Raw genomic sequence first — 26626 nt, forward strand, 5'->3', positions numbered from 1 at the left:
TTTCTAAAATGCTTTGGAATTACTGGACTTACTTTTAAGACTTTGTAGCTTAGAAATTTTGGGTTTGCTAATCTGTCCGCTGAGCAAGATTTTTCTTAGGCAAAGTGAATTTTTTCTCTGTTATGCTGAGGTCTGAAATACATTTTCCCGAAGCAAAAATCATCACTATCTACTACCCTGGTGTGTTTCTGGTTGGGTTATGTAAGAGATGTGAACATATTTGTTTCATGTAAAATAACTAGTTTAAGTTAGAACAGTATTTCTGTCTCTCTCTTTGTTGAATGTGGCAAAATGAACGCAAACAGGAGTGCCAACAGAACAACGAGGAGTTGCCTGCACATAGTTCAGGCCACAGTGTTTTGGCCTGAATGCAGTAATTAAAGTTATACCCAAAAGTGGTATGGAAAACTGCAGTTATTGGGTTGCACTAGGCACTAGTGGGCACAGAAAATCCTGTCTCTTCTGTTGTTTTTTCTTTTTCCTAAAAGTTGAACTTCATTTCATCCTTAACTAATTGCTATCATTCCTGCTTTTTTCTGATCCCTCAACAGCCTAAAACAATTACGCTCCTGTAGAACACTATCCCTTTCATTAACCCCCTCGGGAAAGCCATAAAGATCCAATTACAAAGAAATGTGGAGACAGTAAAAGAACTACCTTCAGGCATGCCTTGAAAGGTAACACAGAATGCTGAACTTTTCAACAAGATAAAGGAGAATGTTTTAATTTACATGTTTTAAAAATGCAAATGTCTTCAAATCAGCTGGCTAGTGCACAGTTTGCAGATTGAGTATGTCTCAGACAACCAGTGCTCAACAGGATGAAAAATGAGGCAGTTGAAGCAAGTGTTGAAAAGGGAGGTGAGAAAATAATTTTTGAGCTTTGCCAAGGGCAAGATTCAGTGAAACCTACCCTGGCTGTGCTGGGAGGGTGTGTCTTCTATTGTGATTTGAGAATTTGACTAGTCTGTGTCACCAGGCTAAGGAATTTCCTCTCGCCTCCCTTCTATCTATATGCATGCAAGAAACAGTTGTTCTCAACTTCAGCTGCCTCTGGAATATGCTCATTTTCATTGTGTGTTTGTTTTTGTCCAAGCTAGCCTACAAACTTGTTTCAAACTCATTTTAGAAAGAAAAAATTCTTCTTGTGCAATAGGAAGCTGTCTTTGGATATGCACAGTCATACTGCATGCCAAATCCAAGGGGAAGCAGATGGAGGAAAATTAATCCTCATGATCAGATCCACCATGTTCTTTAACATTTAACCTTTATGATATAAATAGGACAACATGTTTTGAGCTTTATTTGTCCTTTAACTGTTGAGACTGATCCTGACGAGATCTACTCTGCATCATTCACAAGCTCCAGGAACTGTATTTTGAATAAAACACTAGTAATTGTTTTCTCACCTGGAGCTGCCTTTCTGCTTCACCAGAGAGGAAACTGGTCTATCATCTTCCCCCTAGGCTCTCTCTTAGCAGAGTGAGACAGGACATGCTGGAAAGAAAGTTACAGTCATGTCTTCAGGTATTGAAAAAAATCCATCCACGTGAGTATGCTTAAGGTGGAATTCAGTATGTTTTTTTGTAATAAACATAGCTTTCTGTAGCACTGAACATGGTATATTGGCTTCCAAAATGCATGCACCTTTAACTCTCTCCCCATTTTTCTCCTGAATGTAAGAAAAATAACTCACTAAACAAGTTTAAATCTGAACTTTACAAGCTGCCTAGAGTGGCAAATTATTTGTTCTTCATTCTCAATTGCTCTTTTCAGTATTATTTCCAAATTGTCTCCTTTACTCTATGAAGAATCAAGTCTCTAGCTACTTCTAGGAAGGTATCTAAATAGCCCAAGGAACTGGTAACACGAACCCTCCTGACATCTCACCTTCCCTCAAATTGAACATGGCACTAAGACAACAGCAGTTGGTATCTCTGCAGCTGGAGGTATGCTGGCCAGAACTTCAGATGTTACAGCCCTGAGAAGAATAATAGTTTAACAGTTCAGCTAATTCAGAAAAATCATCCAAGGACAGTTTGCATTTAGGTCATACCAGAGGATGTCTGGAACACAGTAAATACTCAAGCTAAAATTTTGATCATCAATGAGAATATCATAGTTCTAGTACAGAACTACATTGCAGACAAATGTGGAATTTCCATTATTAGCATTTCTGTATGCCAAGTTAAAATACTCAATCCTCAAAGTGGCTGTGAAATCACACACATAACACATAAAATGTATGTTTATTGTATGTAATTACTTGTGGAAAAGAGGAGTTTTCCCTTGAAATTATCCATAACCTAGAAAGGTCGAGATGTGAGCTGATGTGGAAACCTAGAATGTGAGCCACTAGTATAGCGGAAGGAAAAGTATATCCCTAATATTATTCCTCCTCTCACTGTTTAAATCCACATTGTTTGTGAAAACATAAAAGCCGTTTCTGCAAAAGCTGATTTCTACTCTTTAATGTTTTTCCTTTCTGGTACTTGGTTATATTAACAATTCCACCCCCAGATCTTTGATCATCTCACTAGTTGGTTGTATTTTTTTGCAAGTGCTAGGAGGATTTTAGAATCAAGTTTTATAAAATAGAAGTCTGCAGTCAGATTTGTAAGTCTTCTAAAACAAAGTCTGCATTCAGAATTAGTATTTTTGTAACAAAAATAAGGGGGAAGCAGACCTGGAGAAAACCTAATAAAAAAAGGAAGCCAGCTTTACAGGTGGAAATTACAGGTACAACTTGTTACATGCATAACATACTGTTTCATTTTCTTCCAGTAACTTTAACTTCCTTCATTGTTTACGAAGTGGAAATTGTAATCAGGTTCTTCAGAACAGCCAGGATTATGGAGTCTTCCGTGTCCTACCATTACTATAACCACATTAAATGTGGTTATAAAAGTCATGTTTAATAAAGACAGCTTAAGCTGTAACTGAAGTAATTCTCAAGCCTTCCAACTCTAAAGTCATGCTGTGAAGTTTTTTTACCCATTTCTTCAACTTTTAATAGTTAAAGGGGAAAACTCCCAGTTTAAGGACTAATATTGCCAAACACAAAGCAGATGCTGCTTCACATTATCACAAGGTATTACACCATGCAACAGGATTCTGGAAGTTATGAGAGTAAGAGGAATACTGTTATCAAATAGAAAACCAAAGAACTCAGATCTTTGCAACTGAAATTTATATGTTAACATCTGCAGAAACAGAATTAGAATTTAAAAGCTCTACAGTTGGCTTCTCCTAACCTCTTCATTAAAAAGGCTGGACAGCATTTAAGATCTTTATATTAATTTAACCAAAACTGTACAAAACAATCAATTTTTACATTTCCAAAATACTTACTACAAAGTGATCAAGAAAGAAACTATTTCTCCTTTTAAAGCATGTGACAGGCAACTCCCTTTACAAATGAGAGGCTTCAGTAGCTGTATCCAATTTTTTCCCAACAATTTTTGTTCTATATTAAGTAACACCTGCTGACCATTTCTTTTGAGCAGTCAGTTTTACTGAATTATATGACTTTATGCATATATTAGTTGGACAAATGAACCTAGAATTGCAGTCAGTATCAGATCTTTTTTCTCTTCCAATAAAGAATATACAGAGTAGGTGTATGTATTTTATATATCCATGCAATTTTATATATATGTGTGTATATATATTTGTGACCGTATATGTATACATACACACATATATAAAATTGCTGTAAGCATTGGACTGCTTGTGTCTGTCGAAAGAAGTTTTCACCAACTTCTCTGGTGCAAAAAAAGGCCTCTGCTATTTCTGGCTCTTATTAGACACGTGGAAGGTAAGCAAGCGTCTACAGAGTTGTAAATAAGTATGAAAAAAAAGTCTTGTGTATTGGAATAATTTTTGCCATGACTACTGTCCAAGAAAAGAGGCCATGGGATCATCAGGTCTCTGACGTTTCATTCTATAGGCTTCCATTTCTTCTTCTGTTGGCTCCCTGGTTTCATATAGGCTGTTGTATTGTCTCTTCCTCTCATCTAACTGCATGATTTCTTTTACGTGGAGAAGACGAGCCTCTTCTGCATTTAGTGCCTGAAATGAAAGCAAAGAAGAAAAAACAACCCCACAATGAAAGTTAAGCAAAAAAACCAATAAAAGTTTGTATTAGATTCTAGTATAATGAACAAGCAGCAGGCAGAATGGTGGGATAAGCAATGCACATCTGTCCGGCCCACCTAGAGCACACTTCATTTAATGCTAATTTTTTAGTATTTAACATAAAATGATGGTAAAATTATATTTAGCAAACAAGATACTTTAATCTCTTTCCAATTGCCCAAATCAAGTAAGAAACTCCTTGGCTTTACCTAAAATGTAATCATGATCCAGCAAGTACAAAAGCAGATAAGCAAGCACGTGATCTTAGGGGGTTGGGTTAGTTTGTTGGGATTTTTTTTTTTAGTCAGGGTGCGGGTTTTTTTTTAAATTTTTTTTGAAATACATGTTATCCCATTCCTCAAACTACTACTGTTACTCCTTCTTGCTACTGAAAAGAAGTTGCATTTGTACAATGTTTTGATTAACCATAGTTTAACATTAGTTTTGCACTCTGAACATCCAGAGGCAGGCTGCTGTGCTCGTGGAAGGGCTGTGCAGCAGCAGTCAGTAGCTAGCTTGGTGGATGGATTTATTGCATCAACTGTGAGACTGGGCCCAAGTGTGGGATAAAAAGTGCTAAATGTAAGCTTTGACAGTGCCTTTGATCTCTCTGTCTTTTTTCAACACCCAAATTGTTGTGTTGTGCAATGTCTTTTATAGATCTACAGCTGTAATAGGTGCCTAGAAAGGAAGTGTTCTAAATCTTCTGAACTAAGTCTTCCAAAACTACGTATTTATTGCGTGTTTGCCTGAGAAATAGGGAATGTACTTTAGAACATCTAACAGCATTTTAAATTTGCTTTAGCTCAAAATTAACATCAAAGAACATCCCACAGAATACCACAAGAACTGCATTACAGGCTTCATAAAACTGACATTTTTGTAAAATGTATTTCGAGATCTTTTTGCCACAAAACCCCTGACTGAAGAATATAGTGCACCTTTTTAAGTTTTTCTTGCTTCTTTTTCTCTTCACCCTCACTATCTGAATTTGAGCTCTTCTTGTGCTTCTTCTTTTTCTTCTCTTTCTGTTTCTCTTGGTGGATCTGTAAGGTGGAAAACCAGGTACCATTAAGATTCAACTTGCAAACATTAGTAATGTTCAAGCCATTAAATCCCAAGCATCTATTAATGCTATTTGAGAGCTTAGTTTTCAACAGAGATATTAATGATCTAATAATGCAGTCTAGTAATTTTTGCTCATTATGACTTACATAATTTTGTAGTTATACATGTATCTTTCCATCTCTTAAAATGCTGAGGAAAAGTATCTGTCTTCTTGAGAAAGGACAACAACCTACCTCCATCAGTGTTTTGGGTTTTGTCATGTGTTCTTCCTCACTGGGTTGCTCTTCCAGTAAGCTTGCTTCAGCATTCTATACAATAGACAAAAGGAAGGATGCCCATTTACTAAGCACATTTGAAAGGGGAAGGACAAAAAAAACCCCAAACAAACCAAAAAACCCACTCCTCGCGCCCCCCCCCCCCCCCCCCAAAAAATCAAAACCATCTAAAACTTAGGTAAGAAGAGGAATGCTTTTTAGCTCTTTCCAAGTGACTAAATAAGACAATACTTACAGCAATTTCTTTCCCAGCTTCTCCTGTACAGTATGAGTACTTGACAAATGAATGGCAGCATTTGTAACCCCACTTGCCTTCTTTCCAGTATGAACCCCAAATGCACTGCAAGAGAAGACACCATAGCACTTACGTCCACTACGATACTCCCATAAGAGGTAGGCTGCAATTTATTCTTGAGGTTATATGCAGGTAAGTAAATTATTCAAACAATCCAGAAGGGAAAGTTATGAGAAATACTTTTGCAATTTGACATTAGCCTTACAGGTAGTTTCAAAAAAAGAGAAAAGCAACAGGATGTGGTCAACTCATATTCGAAGTCGGAAGGAAATACAGTAACTTCCCCTTCAGTTTAAGACTGCCATTGCAACTCCTCAAATTCACATTGCCATGATGACAACTTGAAATTCATCCTTAGTAGAAAAGGGGGAGTGTCACATTCGAGACAGAACAAATTACTTTGCTGTATTAATTATATTGTACTGTATCCTACCATACCTCATTCCCTTCCAATGGGAAGGAATCTGATTTTTTTTTACAATTTTTACATAAGCTTGGGCTTACTGTATGGTTGTTGATCTTTACATCCTCTTCATATTTAGAGCAAGCAATAGCTTTCTCTTGTCCTTTGATGACTGTTCCATGTCTAGAGTACTCCACGTAATCTTCTGTTTGAGCTAACAGCAGTTCAGCTGGTGGGGCATCTAGATGTTCTTGTCCTCCATACTAAAATGCATATAGAAATGACATATAATAGTTTTGCAAAAAACCCCACCTTTTATGTAGTTAAGCATGCATTTAAAATCTTCACCTTCAGTACCTTCTGAAGAAGACACAAAAGTGGATGGAGACAGTTTAATCTTTAGTGAATAGCTAAGAGAGAAACACATCTCCTCCTATGGCCACTGTGGTGTTTTTTGGTGGTGATTTTTCTGTTTTTTTTTTTTTTTTTTTTTTTTTTTTTTTTTTTTTTTAAAATGCCTGGAGGGTTACAACAGTGATACTCCTCACTCAAAGCAGGAAAACTTTTCCGAACTAACCAAAAGGCTCTGGTATAACCAGAACAGTGCTTCCTGTCCCCCTCCAAACGCGAATGTTGTCAAGGTTAGATCTAAGCGGACAACTGATAAAGAACTAAACAATCCAAGAAACCAGTAGCAAACTGTAAAATAAATATTTATCTAGAAGACTGCACCCAAAACTCAAGTCTGAAAATTCTGCTTTTTGCATTTAAGAGAAAAGAAAAATTTAAAAATAATTTTGGGAGACAGTTACTTGGGTATTTTACAAAAGATACCACTTTCAAACAGCAAAAGAATTTTTTCAACCACTTGTATTATTAAAAAAAAATAAATCTAAATTCCCACTCCTCCTACATACTGCTGTCAGATTTTTCTCTGGAGAAATTCTGACAGTTAAGGGAAGAGCTCCCAATAATCCAAAGAAATACCAGCAGATCTTCAAAGGTTCCTATATTAAGTAACATAATGAATCCAAATTGATGAGATAGTGTGTATAGATATAAAAATCTTTTTATAAATCTAAGCTGCTGAGAACAGCTGATGCATTTTCACATAACATTAGTAATCTTATTTGTTCCCCAAGACTCAGACTTCAAACTCAACAGAATTCTTAAATAAAACCAAATGTCTGTTACCTTCTCTAGGATGCTTTCTTTCTGCTGCGCCTTGAAATCTTCTTTTTTCACTTTGAAGGATTTATAAAGTAGCTCTAATTTTGTAGGGTCTGCTTGAAGATGAACTTCGGAGCCTTTGTCATAAGCCTCCCAAGCGAACACTGTGTACACAAGAGGTTTCACTCAATATTTATTCTAAAACTGACACATGCATTCAAATTACGATCTTTAATTCTGTAGTAATTTGAAAGAAAGCCTCAATCTAAAAAGATTTATTTCTCTTTTGCAAGAAAGAAGCATTATTAAGTCTTTTAAGTCCATTTCCTTAAAAAAACAGAACAAAACCCACTTACACTGAGTCTGTGCCATTGAAATGGTATCTCCAGTGTAGCGAACAAAGTTGTCACCTGCATAACCAACTCTGCAGAAAAGAACAATATGATTCTTAGCATTCAAGTAATGTGATTTCTTTTTAAACATAATCATAGAACACCAACAGGAAAGTAAAAATTCTCCTTTGTGCCCTGAGAGTTAAGAACGGAGTATTGAGTTCAACTCAATACAAGAAATGAAAGTCTAAGCTCCCAACAGAGTCATGAAAGTATTAGACAGCAACTCAGAATACTCGATGCCTATGTTTATATAGAAACATCTCATGACACAGACCCAGAGCTTTGTCTGGGATACCAAGCGCCATGAGTCAAGCCTGGATCTAATTGCACAATAAATATGCATGAAAGGTAGGTGATATTCTAGTACAGTGATTCTCAGCTTTTGGATTTGTGAATCTCTCCTCCTGCCCAGACCCAGTGTATTTTACTGGGTTAAAGCCTGGTAATAGCTTTACTGCTCTCAGTTACCTTTTGCACACCCCTTGAAGAGATTCACAGTGAGTATATGAAACACAGCTTGAACATCAAATAATGTTAACAATCCAATTTCCCATGCTCTTCATATCCCACTCTGAAAAATTTAGCCTGCAATGCTGTGGCAGGAATACAGATTTAACAAAGGTCAAATTATGACTCTGGAGAGAAGTGAAAGCACCTGCATCTGAAAAAAAAAGAACTGACTAGCATTATTCCAGCTGGGGGCAAGGAGAGGTGGAAAGAGCATTATTTGCTAGCATTTAGCCAATGCCATTCTATTTCAGTCAGGGAGCTAATCCAATTACAGTACTCTAAATAAACGTTTCTACTCACAGCCTGTCTACTCTGTATGTCCACAGCACTACACAGGTCACAGCAGGGTCATAGCTCAAGTGCTTGACTCAGATTTTAAGTGAGACAGCCTTATGTGCAGCCAAAAGCCAGCCTATGGCATTCTTTAATTAAGTTGTCCATCCTAGACAATGCCAAAGCTTTCAGACCTTTTCTATGCAGACTCCATTAATGTTTGAGGAGCACTTGCTCCCAATTCAGGCGTTTAGTTAGGTACCACAGATACTCCACGCTAGTCTCCAGTGCTGAATGCCTCCCAACAAACAAGGAATGAAGTTTAAGATTTGGTTACTGAAACACCTTACGTAAAAATCATTATTTTTTTGCAGGTATCACCCCTAGATAGAGTATTCTAATCCTTGTACAGATCATTACAATAAATGGTGGTCCACATATCCCTGAATATTAAGCGCCAGTATTACTAAAATACCACTTTTATATACTAAAACAAAAAGTGCTGCTAAATAAAACAGTTTTTTCCATGTTTACTACTTCTATTCTAGAGATTCATTATTAAAAGGACATACAGATAAAAGAAAATACAAAACTATTAATCTCATTTTTAAATAACAGAGTTTTGTTGGACACACAAGAATGAACCTGTTTTAACTTACTCATCCGGATTCTTGCCTGTATTGGCATACGGGTTCTCCCTCATTGCTCTTGTTTTGGGATCATAATAAGCAGAGTTTGGATCTAGATTCCTCAAGTACTAGGGAAAGAAAACAGCATACAAGATATTCGATATTTATCATTTTAAAAGAACTGAAATTACTACTGTATCCCCCAGCTTAGATGTTTTAAAAAGGTGTATCTGTGTAAAAGGATGACCTTGACAAAGTCATAACATGAGCAGGAATAGAACTGAGAACAGACCTTAACCTCCAAACCCCAAGACCCACATGCAAACTCATTAATAATTGAACATACCAATTTTTTGAAGTTAACTTTCATGAATACAAAAGAACATCTGTAAAGAATTCTTTACTCACTTTTGCAATATCTTCCCGAATACGTAAATTTCGAACTGTGATACGTCTTTTAGAGTCAAAGTTCTGCCCAGGCATATCAATGTCATCTGCATATTTATCTTCATCTTCATCTTCACTGTTATGATCTCTTTCCTGAAGAGAGATGGGAAATGTCTAAATAAAAGAGAACATTCACTCTAGAGCCAAGTACGAGAATCTGATTATAGTGGTTTCATTAAAAATTCTGCAATCCATGTAGTTAAAAGTTAGCATCATTTATTTGGGCTTAAGTGTGCTGTCATGCTAGTTAACGTGCTAATCTAACATTCAACAGCTTTCAGAAATACTCTTGTTAAAGGATTTTCACTTCCTCATATGGAAACAGTTACAAAAACATAACTGTGATGATATCAAGAAAACAGTTATCTTGGGCAAAATATATCACAAATTAAAAACTAGGTATTCGCTTGCATCTCTAAGGTTTGACAACACACAGGAGTTAAAACAAAACCAAAACCCCCCTCTATGAAAGCCAACAACCTCTGCCCAAAAGAACAGGCAGCCAGTGGCATGAACCCAACATTGAAACCCTTATGCCACCCTTGTTTCACTGCTCCGCTAACTACAGGTCCTTTTTCTGCCCATGGTGTGATGCAGTGGGTAATGATCTTACTGTCTGTGAATTTGGTTCCTCTTCTCCCCACTGGTGTCTTGGGGAGTTCTGCAGCAAACAAAGAGCACATCAGCAGAGAAAACAAGATAGTAGAGAGAGGAAAGATGGCAGGGAGATAAAGAGCAATCAAAGCAGAGCCTTGATGCTGGATGCAAAATACGATTTACCTGTGGCACAACATGCATAAAGATGGCTATATTTTGAATGTTCTAGGAAAGAGCTTATAAGTGTCTCTATTACAGATGCAGGTTGGAGACATTTTCACTGTATTCCCAACTAAATTTCCAAGCCTTTGCAAGAACAGCAAATTCTACAACTGTCACTGTTATTTAGAGCTTGCTATACCTTTGAACACTAATGGGTTAGACGAGAATATTTCATATCATGCAAATATAACCAAGATTCAACTCTGAAAGCTTAAAAAAGTAATTACGAAGATACGCATATGCAAGTATTTAGTTAGGACTGACAAGAATACTAAGCATGAATCAGAAGCCATAATTTAATCTCGAGAAACATGGCCAGAATTTATTTTTTTAACCTGGTTAGCCTCTAACTTGAGAATACTTGCAGCGGTAAAGATGGAAACAGCTGTGAGTCCTAGAAGACCAACCAGCAAATTGGGCAGCACTGACTATGCAATTTGGCATCAATTCTTATGTTTCAAACATACTTTTCTTCTTTTGGCTTCATTTTGCAAGGACTAAGTATATGAAGCCAACAATGTTGCCTTGTGGTGAAAACACGCATCAAAGAGAGAACGAACCTTCTCTATGGGGAAGGTCAGAACGCTGTAGTTTGTGCTGGGTTGGAGATTAAGTTCACTCTGCCATCTAGTGACAAAATGCAACGTGACAACCGCTGGAAAAATGGAGGCCCAATTGTATGTAGTCTTTTGATTGGTGTTTTCTTTCTTACCATACTGATTAAAAAAACTACTTCTGACCAGTAGCAGTCTCTATTTTTCCCCATTTTATAAACTTAGAATATTATCAGAAATGCCTTTTAAAATAAGAATTTTATAAGAGGAGCTTGTAGATGTTAGTGGAAGATGCAAACTCTGCAGAGTTACAAGCCACAGGGAAATACATATGCTCAGCCTTCAAATAACCAGAGACACCGCAAATAGTCATAGCAATGACTGAAGAAGAAACAAGTTTGGTTCTAAGATAAAGAAAATACCTTTCTATTCCAATTTATACTAAGCATTACTAAAACAATCCACAGTCATGTAACAGTCATTACCTCAACATTAGTCAGACGTAACAATCTTTAAATACAAAAAAGCGTTTCAATACATAAACAAAACTACTACCTGCAAAACAAGTTTTTCTGACCTAAAACTCCATATCATTAATTTTACCAAGAATAATAATCACACAGAATTTTTGCTCATAAGGGGAAAATAAAGCCACTCTCATTTGAAAGATGATGCTTCAAATTCTTGAATGTGACACAGAATACGCTGGTGCTAGGAAAATCTTTAAATTACTGAAGGGCATAAAAAACGATAGCAGACCCTGCACAGAGAATAAAAGCATCGGAGAGCAGGAGTAACCTGTTGCATTTTTATTGAGCCTGAACAAAAATAAATTAGGTTTTAGTTTACTTACCACTTGCTCCAGCTTTCCTGATGCTAACTCTTCCTGAAGCTTCTGGGCTTTCAGTGTACGTTTGGCCTGCGTATCATGAAAAAGCATTTGTTTTAATATCTCTTTTTAATAGCAACTGTGTAGTAATATTTACAATAAGTACCTCTTGTGACTGCTGTCATTTAAAATGTATTCCTTATTACAAAAAAATGAGGTTTTAATTCTCCAGGTGCTTGTAAAAAAAATCAGCAGCCTACAGTTTCTCTCCTCTACTCCTATGCTTTACCATTTTGTTTTTTGAGCTTCAAGGAAAGGAAGTTATATATACACTATACTGTTAAATAAAACAGTTTACTAGAGCTTATAAAGCTATACCATTACTATGTGCATCCTAATTTAAGAAAGAGATAGCTTATTTTATTTCAATAGTGTTTAAAAACAAGTAAGTTTTATTATTGGCCTCATAATCTAGTTAGGAACTCCAGTGCTTAAGGATCTTCATGACTGATGCTGCAAACATTTATGTTTCATCCAGGAAGCACCAAAGTCTAGCATCTAAAGTGAGATTCTAAAGCAGCATGTAGTGAATTTTTATATGTGTTTGACATCATAGAACCACAGAACAGTTGATGTTGGAGATACCTCTGGAGACCGCCAAGGACAATCCCTCTGCTCAAAGCAGGCTTGCCTACAACAGGTTACCCAGGACCGTGTCTATGCAGGTTTTGCTTACTCCAAGAATGGAGACTCCCCAGCCTTACTGGGCAAGCTATTCCACTGTTTGATCACCCTTACAGTAGAACACTTTTTTCTTATGTTTAAACAGAATTTCTTGTATTTCAATTTGTGCCTACTGCTTCTTGTCCTGTCACTAGATACTAATGAGGAGACTCTGGCTCTGCCTTTAAACACTTCCATTACGACATTTATACACACTGATCAGATCACATTTAGCATTAGCTTTCCTATGCACTACAGGAAAATATTGAGGACCAGGCACCGAAGGGAGTTAGTTAGGCACCTAACTACCTTTTAGATCTGGCCTAACATCCAGCCAAGGTAGTGAACTGGTTTTTTTTTTTCCATTCTAAAAACTTAATAGTGTCTACATGGATTTGGTGCATACAGATAGAAAGTTTACTGCTACAGCGAGGTGCTGATCTGCACAGAGACATGTTCAAATAGTCTGCTGCTCCATCATGGCAACAAAAAGGATTCATAAGTAAAATAACATGAATGAGGTTACAAAATAGATATAGATTTATCGGCTCTAATAGAGCTAGATAATGAATTCCCTTCTTGCCTGCAATTCAATCTGCACCTTGGGTAGTAAAGCCTAAGGCTTGTTTATTAAAAAGTAAGCAAGCTGGAGAGACACTTCATTTATTGTGCAGACCCATACTCAGTTGCCAGTTCTGATCTGAATTTTCAGTTTAAGCAAAGTTGGCTATCAAACACAGAATCCACCTCACTTTTTCATTATGAATACAGCAAAAAGTCTAATATTAAAGAGTGCACATAACAAACATTCCTCCTCCCAGCCAAGCCAAACACTGAAGCTTTCCCCAGTAAACCATTGCACCTACATACCAAATCAACCTTGGAATATTCCTCTACAATCTTCATGTGCTCTTCTGGGTTATAACCATTCCAACGATCTCGCTTTCCATCATAATCAAACATCAGTTGAGGTTGCACATGTTCATCTGGTGCAATATTCATGCCTGTGTATTTTGCTCCAACTTTCCTGGGTCTCTGAAAGGAAAAAAAAATGGCTGGATCAGTCCATTAGACTAAAACATGTTTCTCACTCAGATATCCCTTTAAAAGCAGTATCAATCAAGCTCTTCTAAAGCCAGTTAAATTCAGCACTACAAGCCTGTGAATTGTAAATAAATGCAAGTAGTTCATTTCTGTATTTTAAAGTAGTGCAACTGACTTCAAACCCCATCAACTTCTAACTCTATTTTCCGCAATTAAGAAAGCAATTAAAACATAGTTTCTGGGGATGGCTTCTAGCTGATGTGAAACAGAAAGACAGGCACAGCAGCACTTGAGTTAAAGCAAATTAACATGAAGAGCTGAACATCTTCACCTATTATTGCAGCACTTATCACAAACAGAACTGATAAGCAAAACCCTGAATAGCAGTATTTTTCCCTTCATTTTTCCTTAGAAATTTTCAAGTAACTTTTCAATACTTGTAACATTTTTCAAAACAGTTTTTTCAAAACTAGTAATTTCTATTCTATCTACAGCTCACTATTTTTCACTAAGATTAGAATTCACATAGTTTTCAAAACCATTAAAACATCAACAAAAGTCAAGGTTACCTCCATGCAGTCTTTCTTTTTGTGTGTCAATGCACCACAGTTCTCACAAGCTCCCTTACGGTATCTAGTTGCTATAGCATGCTAAACAACAAAAAAAGAGAGTGTTGTACAAACTTGTGGCAAGATTCCCAATAACTAATGCATTTTTTCAACACAACTAAAGTGTGAGTGGTCTACCCAAACCCAGAACACATATTTTGATTATTACCAAACACTGCAACTTGCCTGCCGAATAAGAATTCCCAGCTCCTATCCCTCTCAAAAACATGTAACCAAAGTTACGACTTTATAGGGAGTCAATGTTTCTTTTCTTACTTCCTCACGAAATCAAACCAAATCTTTATTTTATGACAAAAATATTTTGCATACCTCTTGAACTCCTCGTTTGTACCAATCTCCGGAGGAGCTATACTGTTTCTGCTTCTCTGGCTGAGGTCTCTGATGCTTTAGTGTAGGTCTTTTAGAGGGATCTATGTACCATGGTACTGAGGATATGTACTGAGGAATATGAGGATTGATATCTCTGTAAAAGATGTTGTGTAATAAATACACGGCATAGGGAAAAATCCCCACAACAACTTAGCCTAACAAATAACTCTCACATTAAAGTTCAGTGCTTTAGGAGTGATAATAAGATAATGAAGTTGTTACAATGCACTGCAAAATAAGCTCTAATTTAACTAGATAAACACAAACTTTCATTAAGATTTTGCTGCCATCTAATCCACCTCAAAATCCTGACTCCAATCAAATACCTTATTCTATGCAATGTCACTGGGCACAAAAATAGTAACACTTCTTAAGAAACAACAAGCCTTATTGAAGCAAAAGAGAGAGAACAGATAAGGTACGCAGTGAAGTTCCCCAGTACTATGTTCTCACAGAATCATGGAATCATTTAGGTTGGAAAAGACCTTGGTCACTTTTAAATTACCACTTGTAAGTAGCCACACAGATGGGACTTTTTAGCAACACCGTCAGTAGATCACCCTAGATAAACACTGAACCTACATTATTTTAGAAAATATCTGCTTTCTGAGGATGATTGGAATGTCAAAAGCAAATTCACAAAGATCAACTATTTACTGCTACAATGACTCATATAGAAATCATGTATCACCCTCATGATTATTCTGTAAACACAAAAGGAAAAAAGACATTTTTAACCAGTAGCTTTAGAATAACCATACTTTAATAAAACTTACTTTCCTTCTTCATCCACTTCAGCAGGTGCATTTCCTAGTTTTCTTTGTTCTTCTAATTCCTTCTTTTTCCTCCAGTCTTCCCTTGTCATCTTCTTTGGTTCCTCCAGGCTCACATCATTTGAGCCTCCTGAAGAAGTGGCACTCATTACTGTCCCTGATGCCATTTTGGTTTTCCCCTGTAACAGGAAAAAAAAAAAATAAAGAAAAATGTCTTACAGATCAACACCCTTTCACAGCACAGTTCTTCAACGTGGTTTTGTATCATTCAGTTAAACCAGTAACGCTGTATTATGCATTCTTGACATACGTCTTTTCACAAAAGTAAGTAGGAGTTCTTAAACAAAAATATTATCTTATCAGTGTTCCTTTTCTCTACTATGATACATGACGGGGACAAACAGCAGCAGCTCTGCACACAGCGTCAGGACAGGCGCTACCGGCCTTCACCGCCCGCACGGGGGGACACAGGGACTCACTCGCCGCGGCAGGCGCCGGCAGGGCCCGCGGACACGCCGGGGGTGCCAGAAGGCCCCGCGATCCCGCCGGGGCCCCGCACAAGGCGGAACACTAGGCCTACGCGTACCCCGAAGGCAACGCAAGAGAGCGACTGCGAGGAAGCAGCGCCCCGCCAGGACCCAGCCCCGGCCGATGAGGACACGGGTACTTCCTCGGAGCCCAAAGCAGCTGCTCCGCGGCCGCCCCCCGCTCAGGCACCGATCCCCGCCGCGCCCCCGGACACCCCCTACCTCCGCCGCCCTTGTTTACCAGCTAGGCCGCACCGTCGCCCCACAATGCACCGCGGCCCCGCCTCGAGCTACGCCCCGTCAAGCACCCGTCACTGTCAGGGGCGGTGCCACGCCGTCACCATAGTAACGCGGCGCCGGGGCCTGCGGGGCTGTTGCAGGCTCACCCCTGCCTGGGCCTGCCCCGCCCCTGGAGCGCAGGGGGTGGAGCCGCGGGGGGAGCAGGTGAGGCGGTGCGGAAGCGGCGCTGCTGAGCCAATCGGCAGCTGAGCGTTAGTCGAAACAGCCAATGGGCGACGCGGAGACTGTTTAAAACCTGCCGGCGGTCGGGGCTGAGGGCTTTGGGTTTCTGAGGTGGGCTGTCTGCGGCTCGGCCCACCCTTCTGCGGCCTGAGGTGAGTCTAGCCCTCCTCTTCGCAGGTGCTGTTGTCTTCCTTAGCGCTCGCAACTGCCGGTGGTTCTTGAGGTGAGCCCTCGGCTGGGTAAACGTGGCTGGCCGGGGAGGGCTGGGAAGGCGATTGGTGTTACCTGATGGGAGCCGGGGCCTCCTCTGAGTGCAGGAGGAGAGGCCTTATGGACCTGTGACCAGAAGGTGGCTTAAGCAAGGGAAGTGCTGAGATCTGTGGCTGTAAATCTTGCTTTGACTTTGTGCTTAAGCTTTTGACTTCAAGCTATACCAATTAAAAGCAGATTTTCCTGCAGCCTTCTCTTGAGTGAGGAATCACCTGCCTACCTGTGCAATGGCAGTGATAAGCTCCGGGCAGGAGCTGCCTGGCTGTTCTTAACAGTGCAAGGGCGTGCTCTGAGCTGTCTCAGACAGGGCTGGAAAAGAGTAGTGAAGTAATTATTTGGATAGTGTGTCCTCTAATGGTTTCTTTTTCTGGTGAAAAAGATGTCTCTGCTAGTAAAATATCTGGCATTACTTTTGGCTGTTCAAGTGCTACAAGTTGAGCTGAGGACTGGATTGCTAAGATAGGAAATGTACTGTTTTCTCATACTGAGGAAACGGCTGAACACTACAGGGAAGTGGCAAAGCAAACTAAAGGTATTAAATCTTTCTATGTCGCATTGCTAGTGAGACCTTACTACTTACCCAAACTCATACAAGCTCCTTTGGGACTATGAACCTACCACATGCACTAACAATGCCTTCAAACACAGGATCTGTAGCTAAACTGCTATGAAATGGTGTGAAGTACAGGTTTGTTCTCCTCCTCTAGGGACCAGCATAGAGCAGCTATGTTGTCTTTAATGTAGTTTGTTTAAAAAGGGTGCTGTGGTGGAAGAAATGACAAGAATTATTTCCTCTTTTTCCTGTATGGACTTTTCAGAGTGGTCTCATCAACTGGAAGATGGCAACGCTAATCCTTATTGATAAGGAAAATGGTGAAGTTGGTGCTACTAAGAATCAGCTAAGACTCCCTTCAGGATCTTGTGCGTATACGCTGCCCTAAGCCCCTAGGCGATCAAGTGAAGTGTATAAATCTTGTTTTGTTATTCACTGTTTTGAACAGTAATAGTTTTCTATTCTTATATCTGCTTATCTAACCAATTCTGCTAAGCTCATCAGTTGCTATAAAAATGAAAATAACTCTGTGCTTTTGTCATAGATGGGGCTTGTGCTCCTGAGTTATAAATGGTGAACAATGATTTTTATGACAACTAGTTTTTCTAGCATATGCACTTACTGAAGCAAGCTTTAGGGTTGATATAGTACTAAAGTTTGCTTTTTCTTCCCCCCACTCTCCAGCAAAAGCCTTATCTGAAAGAATACAAGTTAACACTCCCCTTCCTAAAAAAACAATCAGTACATCACCAGCCACATCTCACTCTGTCAGAAAGGCTCTTGGAAATGTGAATAGAACTGAAGAAGTCATGAGCAAGATGGAAAAGATAAGACAGAAAAATCAGCCTTGCACTGCAAACAAGGTGAGTACACCACGCTTCTACAGTGGGGGAATGTGTAGTTTACCTACTGTTGTGGCTTAACCCTGGCAGGCAGCTAGGTACCACACAACTGCTTGCTCATGGCCCCTCAGTGGGCTGGGGGTGAGAATTTGAATGGTAAAAGTGAGAAAACTCATGGATTGAAATTAAGACAATTTAATCATGGAAAACTTCAAAGAAAAATATTTTCTCACCACCAGCTGACTGATGCCTTGCCAGTCCCTGAGCAATGGCAGCCCTGGCAAACTTCCCCACCAGTTTTCATTGCTTAGCATGACATTGTATGGTATGGAATATCCCTTTGGTCAGTTGAGGTCAGCTGTCCCGGCTGTACCCCCTCCCAGCTTCTTGTGCACCCCCAGTGTACTCACTGGTGGGGTCATAAGAAGCAGGGAAGGCCTTGATGCTATGTAAGCAGTGTTCACAATAGCTAAAACAGCCGTGTGTTATCAACACTGTTTTCATCAATTCAAAACATGTTATCACATGAGCTACTAGGAAGAAAAATAACTCTATCCTAGCCAAAACCTGTACACCTACATAGGCACAGGGAGTAAAACAGCTCAGGGAGTACCTAATAGCAAAGAAGTGGCTCTAGAGAAAATAGTCTGAGTTAATGTCTTGTTCACATGTTAAGTATTAGGAGTTCAATATTATGAGCCTAAATGTTCTAGTGCAGTGATTTGTTACCACCATATATAGTACTGCAGTACTACATAAACTCAGCTGAAGCATTTGCCTGTCTCCAGCTTATTTGTGTTGCAGGTATTAGAATTTAGGCATAACTGAGGACTGTATGGCAGGCATTCTTGCCTGTAGACCTGTATAGCACAGGAAAGCCACTACAAAGGTACTATACTAGGAAACTACGGTAGCTCAAATAATGTGACTTTCTTTTTTTTAAGGTTACTGAAAAGACTGCTGGATTAGAAAGCTGTGATGCAGTGGCTGAAGAAGACTGGCCAGAAATAGAAAATATGTTTCCTTTTGATCCTCAAGGTAAGAACTACTGGTGTAATTATTAAAATGAACAATCAGGCTTTCATGAGTGTTGACACTGTAAGACTTTGGCCAAGCTGTTGTGGCACACTAGCCAGCACTGCGTTTCTCTGGAGTCTGTCCTTGCTACTTCTGAAAGACTATCTCATCCATCTCCTTTTTGTTTAAGTGATTCTAACTGCTATATCTGTGCTTCAGAGTGTAGTAGTCTGAGTCCATTGTTACGGTGGCAGGAAACTAGTTCCAAATAACCATGCTATAGCCTCTTAATTCATTAAATGGCAACTAGTAGACAAGTATTCAAAGGAATACTTAAGCAGTACTGAAGAGTAGATTTTTCTAAGAGTGTATGCCAAGATGGTAATTTGTAACTGAAGAGATTCCTATTGCTGTAGGATATAGTAGTTGAAGATGAACCTTCTAGAGCTGTTCTTAGAATACCTGCAATGGGCTGTGCTATCTCAGTCCTTCAAAGTGTGTCCTTAAACCACTGTAAAAACTACTGTACCAAAGACTGCTTCAGTGTTGGTGAAACATATATGCTGTGCTTGATGAAGTTGATTTAGTATAGTGATTGGAAAGAAATTACTAAAAGCTCCTGCTTTATGTTATTAGTTATGTTATGCAGTCTAGTCTTTTAGTAAGTGTTAGTGTATGGGATTTTATGGACAACTAAGGTGTAACTGCAAATAAATACCCCATAAGAGGGGACTGCTGGATTGTGTTGTTTAGGACCTGCTCCCACTTCATTTAAGCTAGGAGAATTTGCAGCTTCCCAGACTATTGTTACTGTACACTATTACTGAACTACAGTGTATCTTTCTCAAACAGACTTTGAGAGTTTAGATCTTCCTGAAGAGCACAAAATAAGCAATATCAACCTGCGTGGTGTTCCCCTTATGGTATTTGAAAGGACATATGACAGATATGTGAACATGGTTCCTTCACCTATGAAGATTGAAGAGATTTCATGGGAGTCTAGTAAGTGGAAACTTGGCATGACTGTCAGTACATACAGTGCTCCTTAGTGGTTTGGGAGGAAAGCAGTAGTGAACTGCCACTGCTGTCCTAACTACCAGAATAGCACACTAGTGTCAAACAGCTTATGGCGTATAGTCAAACTGAATTTAACTGGTCAACCCTACTAGTACAGTAGTGGTCTCAAAGTGATGTTGCTGAGCAGTCTCTTCCGGTGCATTGCTGACTGATCAATTAGGTGGAATTGGCTTATGCAATCAAAGGATATTTCCCTTAGTCATTCAAGAAGCTTATGCTAATCCACTGAGAGCTAGCTTTTGTTAGATAGTACAAATTCTGGGTTTCATGAGAAACTGATTTGCTCTATTTCTAATTTTCAGACTTGCTACAGTCAACTGCTGACTTCCTTGCTACCCTGGATGAGATCATTGACATGCCACCTCCAAACTATGACCTTTAATATGCATATTCTGAAGTTTCTATTGAGTTCAAATTTCATGTAGTTCTGTATTTTAATAAAGGCTAATCTAACCTGTACAATATTGGACTTGTCTATTTTCAGTAGACCTGAGGTGTAGGTAGTAGAATAGTGCTTTGAAAAGGAGGCTATCTGACAAGCAATTAGAGCAGGGTCTGGATAAGCTTCTAAGCAATACTATAATTCATTGTTGTGAACAATATCCAGGAGTTAGTACCTGCTGCTTAGACTGTGTGGTCATGATAGGTTAAGAGGCCCTTCTGACCTCACTGTTTACATCCTTTAGCCATTAAATATGCAAGGGTTTAAAACTAATCTGTATATCTAGTGTAAATTGAGTACTAGAGTTAGTGCTCTTCTGGCATTTTTCCTTTCTTGAACTTGTTTGCTCTTCACAGTGGTTGTCTAAGATGGTATATGTTGGATTCTTATGCAGCTGTAGACTACTTTAATTGTTGCAGCTCTCACTGCTGGGTACTATCTGTGCTCTGTGAGAAAGGGCTGGTGGAACACCATCCTTCAAATTATAAGCACATGGGTTCAATAATCTCTTCTCTTGCATTGTAATGGCCTTAACTCCAGTTCTTCATGTAAGACAAGTTGTAGAGATGGTCAGCCTTCACTGAAGTTAAACTGCTTTTATAGTTCCTGGGCAGTAGTCAGATTAAGCAGCCTGAGCTGCCTTCAACTTTTAGCTCATCCTTAACATGAATCACAATGCTGTGCCTGGGTTCTGGTCATCTGCTAAGGAGGAAGGCCTTTCTCATCTTCCATCATGCACCTGAGCTCTGAACAGGAGGAATTGCTGTGTCAGATTTACCATTAGTACACTGTGGCACTGTGTAACTGCAAGCAGTGGCAAGACCAGCTTTTCAGCTCACACTTACAGTAGTGTCTGAAGTAAAGAAATATGTTTTAATAATTGCAAGTTGACTAAAAGACGAAAATGCTGTAGCTAAGGAATGGGGTTAATCTGGTGTGGGTCAGTGCTGCATCCCACAGTTCTGCTTCTTGGAGGCATACCATGGCTGCAACCTGTCTGCATGTGAAGATGTGACTGTGTAAGCATACTCCTTTCATGCTGTTGTTTCTAGGAGACTGAAAAATGCAGGCAGTATAGGAGCCCTTGTGTTTTCCAATAGCTTGTCTGGTTTGCAGGTGCTGGAGGAATGCATTTGCCCTGCTGTGATGACATAAGTAATGAAAGCTCTTTTTAGTCTTGAAAGGGTAACAGGCGGAGCACAGAATACCCATTTTTACTGTTTCCTAATTTTGGATGTTTCCTCAAGACATGTTTCACTTCCCTAATGCTTTCTACTTGCCAGGAGGTAGATGGGCCTTATGGGAATTGCCCTGTTGCAAATTCTGACCTTCAGCCTGTTAGGAGTAGAAATTTGCTGTTTCTGATTTATCAGACATCTGAAGGGAAAACAGACATTCATTCTGTTTCTTCCTCAAACTTGTCAGGGTATCAGCCAAAGTTAAATTGTAATGAGCCATACAATAGCAGGTCTTTATCTCTGGTTTCTTGTCTTTGGTTTGAAACTTCAAAGGATTCAGAGGAATATCAAATGAAACAAAAAAAAGATTAAGAAAATTCTGTATAGAGATTTCAGGTTTTGGCTGATCCTTAACTGTGTTTTAATAGTTTTTGATTCTGAAATAATGTGGCCATCTCAGCTGAGCATGAAGTTTGAGGGGTATAGTCTACCAGCCACAGAGGTTAAGCTGTAGTGACTAAAAAGAAAGTGACAAAATGCATGTTCCTTTAACTTATTGTCTTTACCAGTTCAAATAAGCTGGGAGAAAACAGTCCAAGCCCAATTGTACAGAAAAATGCCTATATCTAAGGCACTGAAACTGGTTACACAGTGCCATCGTGTGGCAGCTTATTATGTAGCCATGCAGGCAAAAATAGTTACTGGTATGCAAAACACTAGATAATGTGGTATGAGATACTGTAAGGATATGACACTAAATCAACAAATGTAGGTTGTAACTTTTTATTGTACAGACATCTTGTCTGAAGAGAGACACTAGGGCTTTGTATGTGTTATGGAAGTTTATCATGGTAAAAATAGTTCTTTTTTGTTGATCTAAAATATTCACTGTGATCAAGCACCTAGGTCTATTATTTGAACTTCCAAAACAAGCTTTTTGTGCCATGACCATATGTGTTTTGACATGTGTGCATGTATATACACTTAAAACATGCTTGCTAGTTGTAGGATTTCATACCAAAATGGACAAGCATTTGTATAATGTTTGTAAAGGTGAGAATTAAATGATTGACAGGCCTCTTGGTACTGGCAGACTTTGATCTTGAAGCCCAAAAACTTGTGACTTGTGGGGACGGTGGAATGGTTGTGCAGAAAGCACAGTGAGTCAGACTTGGGAATATTGCTGGCCTGTCTGCATGAGAATGAATGCTGCTGCAGTGTAGAACATAAGGTAATAATGCTAGAATAAACTAAATGAGTTCGCACTTGTGTAATCTTATTTTACTTAAATCATTAAATCCTTTCAAAGTCTAGGGACAACGAAACAGTCATAGGTTTTGTCTTTTCCTTCACCTACCCCCAATTTTCTTTTTTTTTGTAAAATTATGAAAGGTTGATTTGGCTGCAGAGGAACACTTTCTGTAGGATCCTTTTTTGGGTGTTTCATCTGATTTTCTACAAATACCATCTCTTATAGCTGCTGGCAAGCAACACAAGCTAGTCAAAGTAAGAAGCAAGCAAGGTTTTCAAGATTTTACCTGTAAATAGATGAGATCATAAAAGGTATGTTTCATGCAGCCTGCCTCTAAGCCAAAACAGGAGTGTTGCTAGGACTCTTGTGTATGGGATATAAATCTGTATTCAGCAACACAATGCAAAAATCAGTTTTATACAACCACTTTATATGTTTTCTTTATACTACCACTACAGGTAATTAATATTTAGTGTTCAAAGATTGATTAGATTTTTAAAATGTTAGTCATCAGCCTTTTGGTTTAAAGGATAAAAATAATTAAATGCTAATGTCCAATTTCAAACACATTTGTGATAAAACCCAGAGTTAAGAAGTCTCTATAGCAGATGAATGATGAACTTCAGTTTTGGTTAGATGTTAATTCTCAGCACCAAATTTTAGGTGACTGGGAATATTTTTTGTTTCCTACAGTAGTGTACCTCATCTAGGGCTTTTTGTTCTTATTGGGATTTTTGGTTAATGCAGGTCCAGGTTTTTGCTTTTAAAAAGCTTTATTTTGTCAATGTTCATCAGAAAGATCCATTTGTTACAGCTGGATTTTATTTTCCCTATTTCATGTACTTTTCAACTCAGCTGGCTGGGGTTAAAGGGAACTAGATCTTTGACTTGCATGAGAACAAAGCTGTGATGAGATCAATCTGTGGATTGAGCTTCCTGTCTGCAGTGACTTGAGATGACAGTCACAAATGCATAGTCTGCTATTTAGAACATGTCAACTGCTGTAGCCTCAGAGCTGCAAAACTAGCTGGTGTCAGCCCATGAAGTGCTGGCTTCCTGAGACAGAGAGCCTGGTCACTGGGAATTTTGCACTGCTTCATGCCATTTCTGTTAGATATTAACACTGACTTCTACTGGTGACTGAAAAATCAACTCTTTCAATGTTGATATACCATGCAGCTTTTTATACTTACAAAGTTTTATTTTCTGTGGGGGTATTGTCAGGAATAGATGCAGCTTGAGTTCAAAATGGTGTCTGAGCACTACCCTGCACAACACAAGACCTATTTAAAACTGCTTGTAATGTTTGTTGTAACTTCCTGACACAGCTGGTAAGTGAGCCTACCGGGGAGGCGCCCTGCTTGACCTGCTGTTTAGGAACAGAGGAGGACTGGTGGGAGAAGTGATGGTTGGAGGCTGTGTTGGGCTTAGCGACCGTGAAATGATAGACTTTTCAATTCTTGAAGTAAGGAGGGGGTTTAGAAAAACCACTACCATGGACTTCTGGAGGGCAGACTTCAGCCTGTTCAGGACAGTGGTTGAGAGAGTCCCTTGGGAGATGGTCCTGAAGGGCAAAGGGGTCTGGGAAGGCTGGATGTTCTTCAAGAAGGAAGTCTTAAAGGTGCAGCAGCAGGCAGTCCCCATGTGCTGTAAGATGAGCCTGTGGGGAAGACGACGGGCCTGGCTGAACAGGAAGCTTTTGTTGTGACTCGGGGGAAAAAAAGGAGAGTTTATCACCTTTGGAAGAAGGGTACAAGGATCTTGTTAGGTCATGCAGAGAGAAAAATAGAAAGGCAAAAGCCCAGCTAGAGCTCAATCTGGCCACGGTCGTAAGGGATAACAAGAAATGTTTTTACAAATATTAACAATAAAAAGAGCCAAGGAGAATCTCCATCCTTTATTGGGTGTGGAGGGGAGACACACGTTGTCACCAAGGATGAGGAAAAGGCTGAGGTACTTTAATGCCTTCTTTGCCTTAGTCTTTAATAGCCAGACCAGGTATCCTCAGGATATTCGGCTCACTGAGCTGGAAGACAGGGATGGAGAGCAAAATAAACTCCCGGTAACCCAGGAGGAAGCAGTTAATGACTGCTATGCCACCTGGACACTCACAAGTCTATGGGGCCTGATGGCATCCACCCAAGAGTGCGGAGGAGCTTGCCAAGCCACTCTCCATCATTTATCAACAGTTCTGGTTAACAGGGGAGGTCCCAGACGACTGGAGGCTTGCCAGGGTGATGCCCATCTACACGAAGGGCCGGAAGGAGGATCTGGGGAACTACAGGCCTGTCAGCCTGACCTCAGTGCCGGGGAAGATTATGGACAGGTTCATTTTGAGGGCGCTCACAGGGCATGTACAGGACACCCAAGGGATCAGGCCCAGCCAGCACAGGTTCATGAAAGGCAGGTCCTGCTTGACCAACCTGATCTCCTACTGTGACCAGGTGACCTGCCTAGTTGATGAGGGAAAGGCTGTCGATGTTGTCTACCTGGACTTTAGTAAAGCCTTCGACGCTGTCTCCCACAGTATTCTCCTGGAGAAGCTGGCGACTCGTGGCTTCGACAGGTATACTCTTTGCTGGGTTAAAAACTGGCTGGATGGCCGAGCCCAGAGAGTTGTGGTGAATGGGGTGAAATCCAGCTGGCGGCTGGTCACAAGCAGAGTCCCCCAGGGCTCAGTTTTGGGGCCGGTCTTGTTTAATATCTTTATTGATGATCTGGATGAGGGGATCGAGTGTACCCTCAGCAAGTTTGCAGATGACACCAAGTGGGGCGGGAGAGTTGATCCGCTCGAGAGTATGAAGGCTCTGCAGAGGGATCTGGACAGGCTGGATGGATGGGCTGAGGTCAATTGTATGAGGTTCAACAAGGCCAAGTGCCGGGTCCCGCACTTTGGTCACAACAACCCCATGCAACATTACAGGCTTGGAGAAGAGCGGCTGGAAAGCTGCCTGGAGGAAAAGGACCTGGGGGTGTTGATTGACAGCCGGCTGAATATGAGCTGGCAGTGTGCCCACGTGGCCAAGAAGGCCAACGGCATCCCGGCCTGTATCAGAAACAGTGTGGGCAGCAGGAGTAGGGAGGTGATCGTGCCCCTGTACTCGGCGCTGGTGAGGCCGCACCTCGAATGCTGTGTTCAGGTTTGGGCCCCTCACTACAAGAAAGACATAGAGGTGCTGGAGTGTGTCCAGAGAAGGATGACGAAGCTGGTGAGGGGTCTGGAGCACAAGTCTTGTGAGGAGCGGCTGAGGGAGCTGGGGTTGTTCAGTCTGGAGAAGAGGAGGCTGAGGGGAGACCTTATCGTTCTCTACAACTACCTGAAAGGGGGTTGTAGCGAGGTGGGTGTTGGTCTCTTCTTCCAAATGACAAGTGATAGGACAAGAGGAAATGGCCTCAGGTTGCGCCAGGGGAGGTTCAGGCTGGAAATTAGGAAGAATTTCTTTACTGAGGGAGTGGTGAGACACTGGAAGAGGCTGCCCAGGGAAGTGGTGGAGTCACCATCGCTGGAGGTGTTCAAGGAACGTGTGGACGTGGCATTGTGGGGCATGGTGGTGTTGGTTGGTGGTTGGACTTGATGATCTTACAGGTCTTTTCCAACCTTAATGATTCTGTGATTTTGTTTTGGTTTACTTGCTTGATTAGTTTATGCTTCCTGCAAAGATCTG

At 40.0% G+C, this 26626-nt stretch overlaps 2 protein-coding genes across 4 annotated transcripts; one reads left to right on the forward strand and one right to left on the reverse strand.

Annotated features, from left to right (window-relative positions):
* Positions 1–3189: 3189 nt before the first annotated feature.
* Positions 3190–25137, reverse strand: SLU7 (SLU7 homolog, splicing factor). 2 transcript variants are annotated; one of them, XM_059825245.1, is made up of 17 exons: positions 25097–25137; positions 24478–24516; positions 15345–15485; positions 14509–14662; positions 14140–14220; positions 13397–13561; positions 11828–11893; positions 10215–10262; positions 9563–9694; positions 9185–9282; positions 7704–7771; positions 7372–7511; positions 6279–6440; positions 5715–5819; positions 5438–5512; positions 5078–5182; positions 3190–4070 (listed from the first exon to the last, which is right to left on the reverse strand). In XM_059825245.1, the coding sequence occupies exons 1-17, from the start codon at positions 25135–25137 to the stop codon at positions 3891–3893; spliced, it is 1800 nt and encodes a 599-aa protein (XP_059681228.1). In that variant the 3' UTR covers positions 3190–3890. The 2 variants fall into 2 exon arrangements, with proteins under 2 accessions (XP_059681228.1, XP_009809621.1); XM_009811319.2 differs by lacking the exons at positions 24478–24516; positions 25097–25137 and having other exon boundaries at positions 15345–15514.
* On the forward strand, positions 16439–20537 carry PTTG1 (PTTG1 regulator of sister chromatid separation, securin). 2 transcript variants are annotated; one of them, XM_059825489.1, is made up of 6 exons: positions 16439–16482; positions 17419–17521; positions 17838–18016; positions 18940–19033; positions 19865–20014; positions 20392–20537. In XM_059825489.1, exons 2-6 carry the CDS (start codon positions 17440–17442, stop codon positions 20469–20471), a joined length of 585 nt encoding a protein of 194 aa, XP_059681472.1. In that variant the 5' UTR covers positions 16439–16482; positions 17419–17439; the 3' UTR covers positions 20472–20537. The 2 variants fall into 2 exon arrangements, with proteins under 2 accessions (XP_059681472.1, XP_059681473.1); XM_059825490.1 differs by lacking the exon at positions 16439–16482 and adding an exon at positions 17116–17132.
* Positions 25138–26626: the final 1489 nt, after the last annotated feature.

The sequence above is a fragment of the Gavia stellata genome, chromosome 16 (genome assembly GCF_030936135.1).
Source record: "Gavia stellata isolate bGavSte3 chromosome 16, bGavSte3.hap2, whole genome shotgun sequence".
In the NCBI taxonomy this organism is placed as follows: Eukaryota; Metazoa; Chordata; class Aves; order Gaviiformes; family Gaviidae; genus Gavia; species Gavia stellata.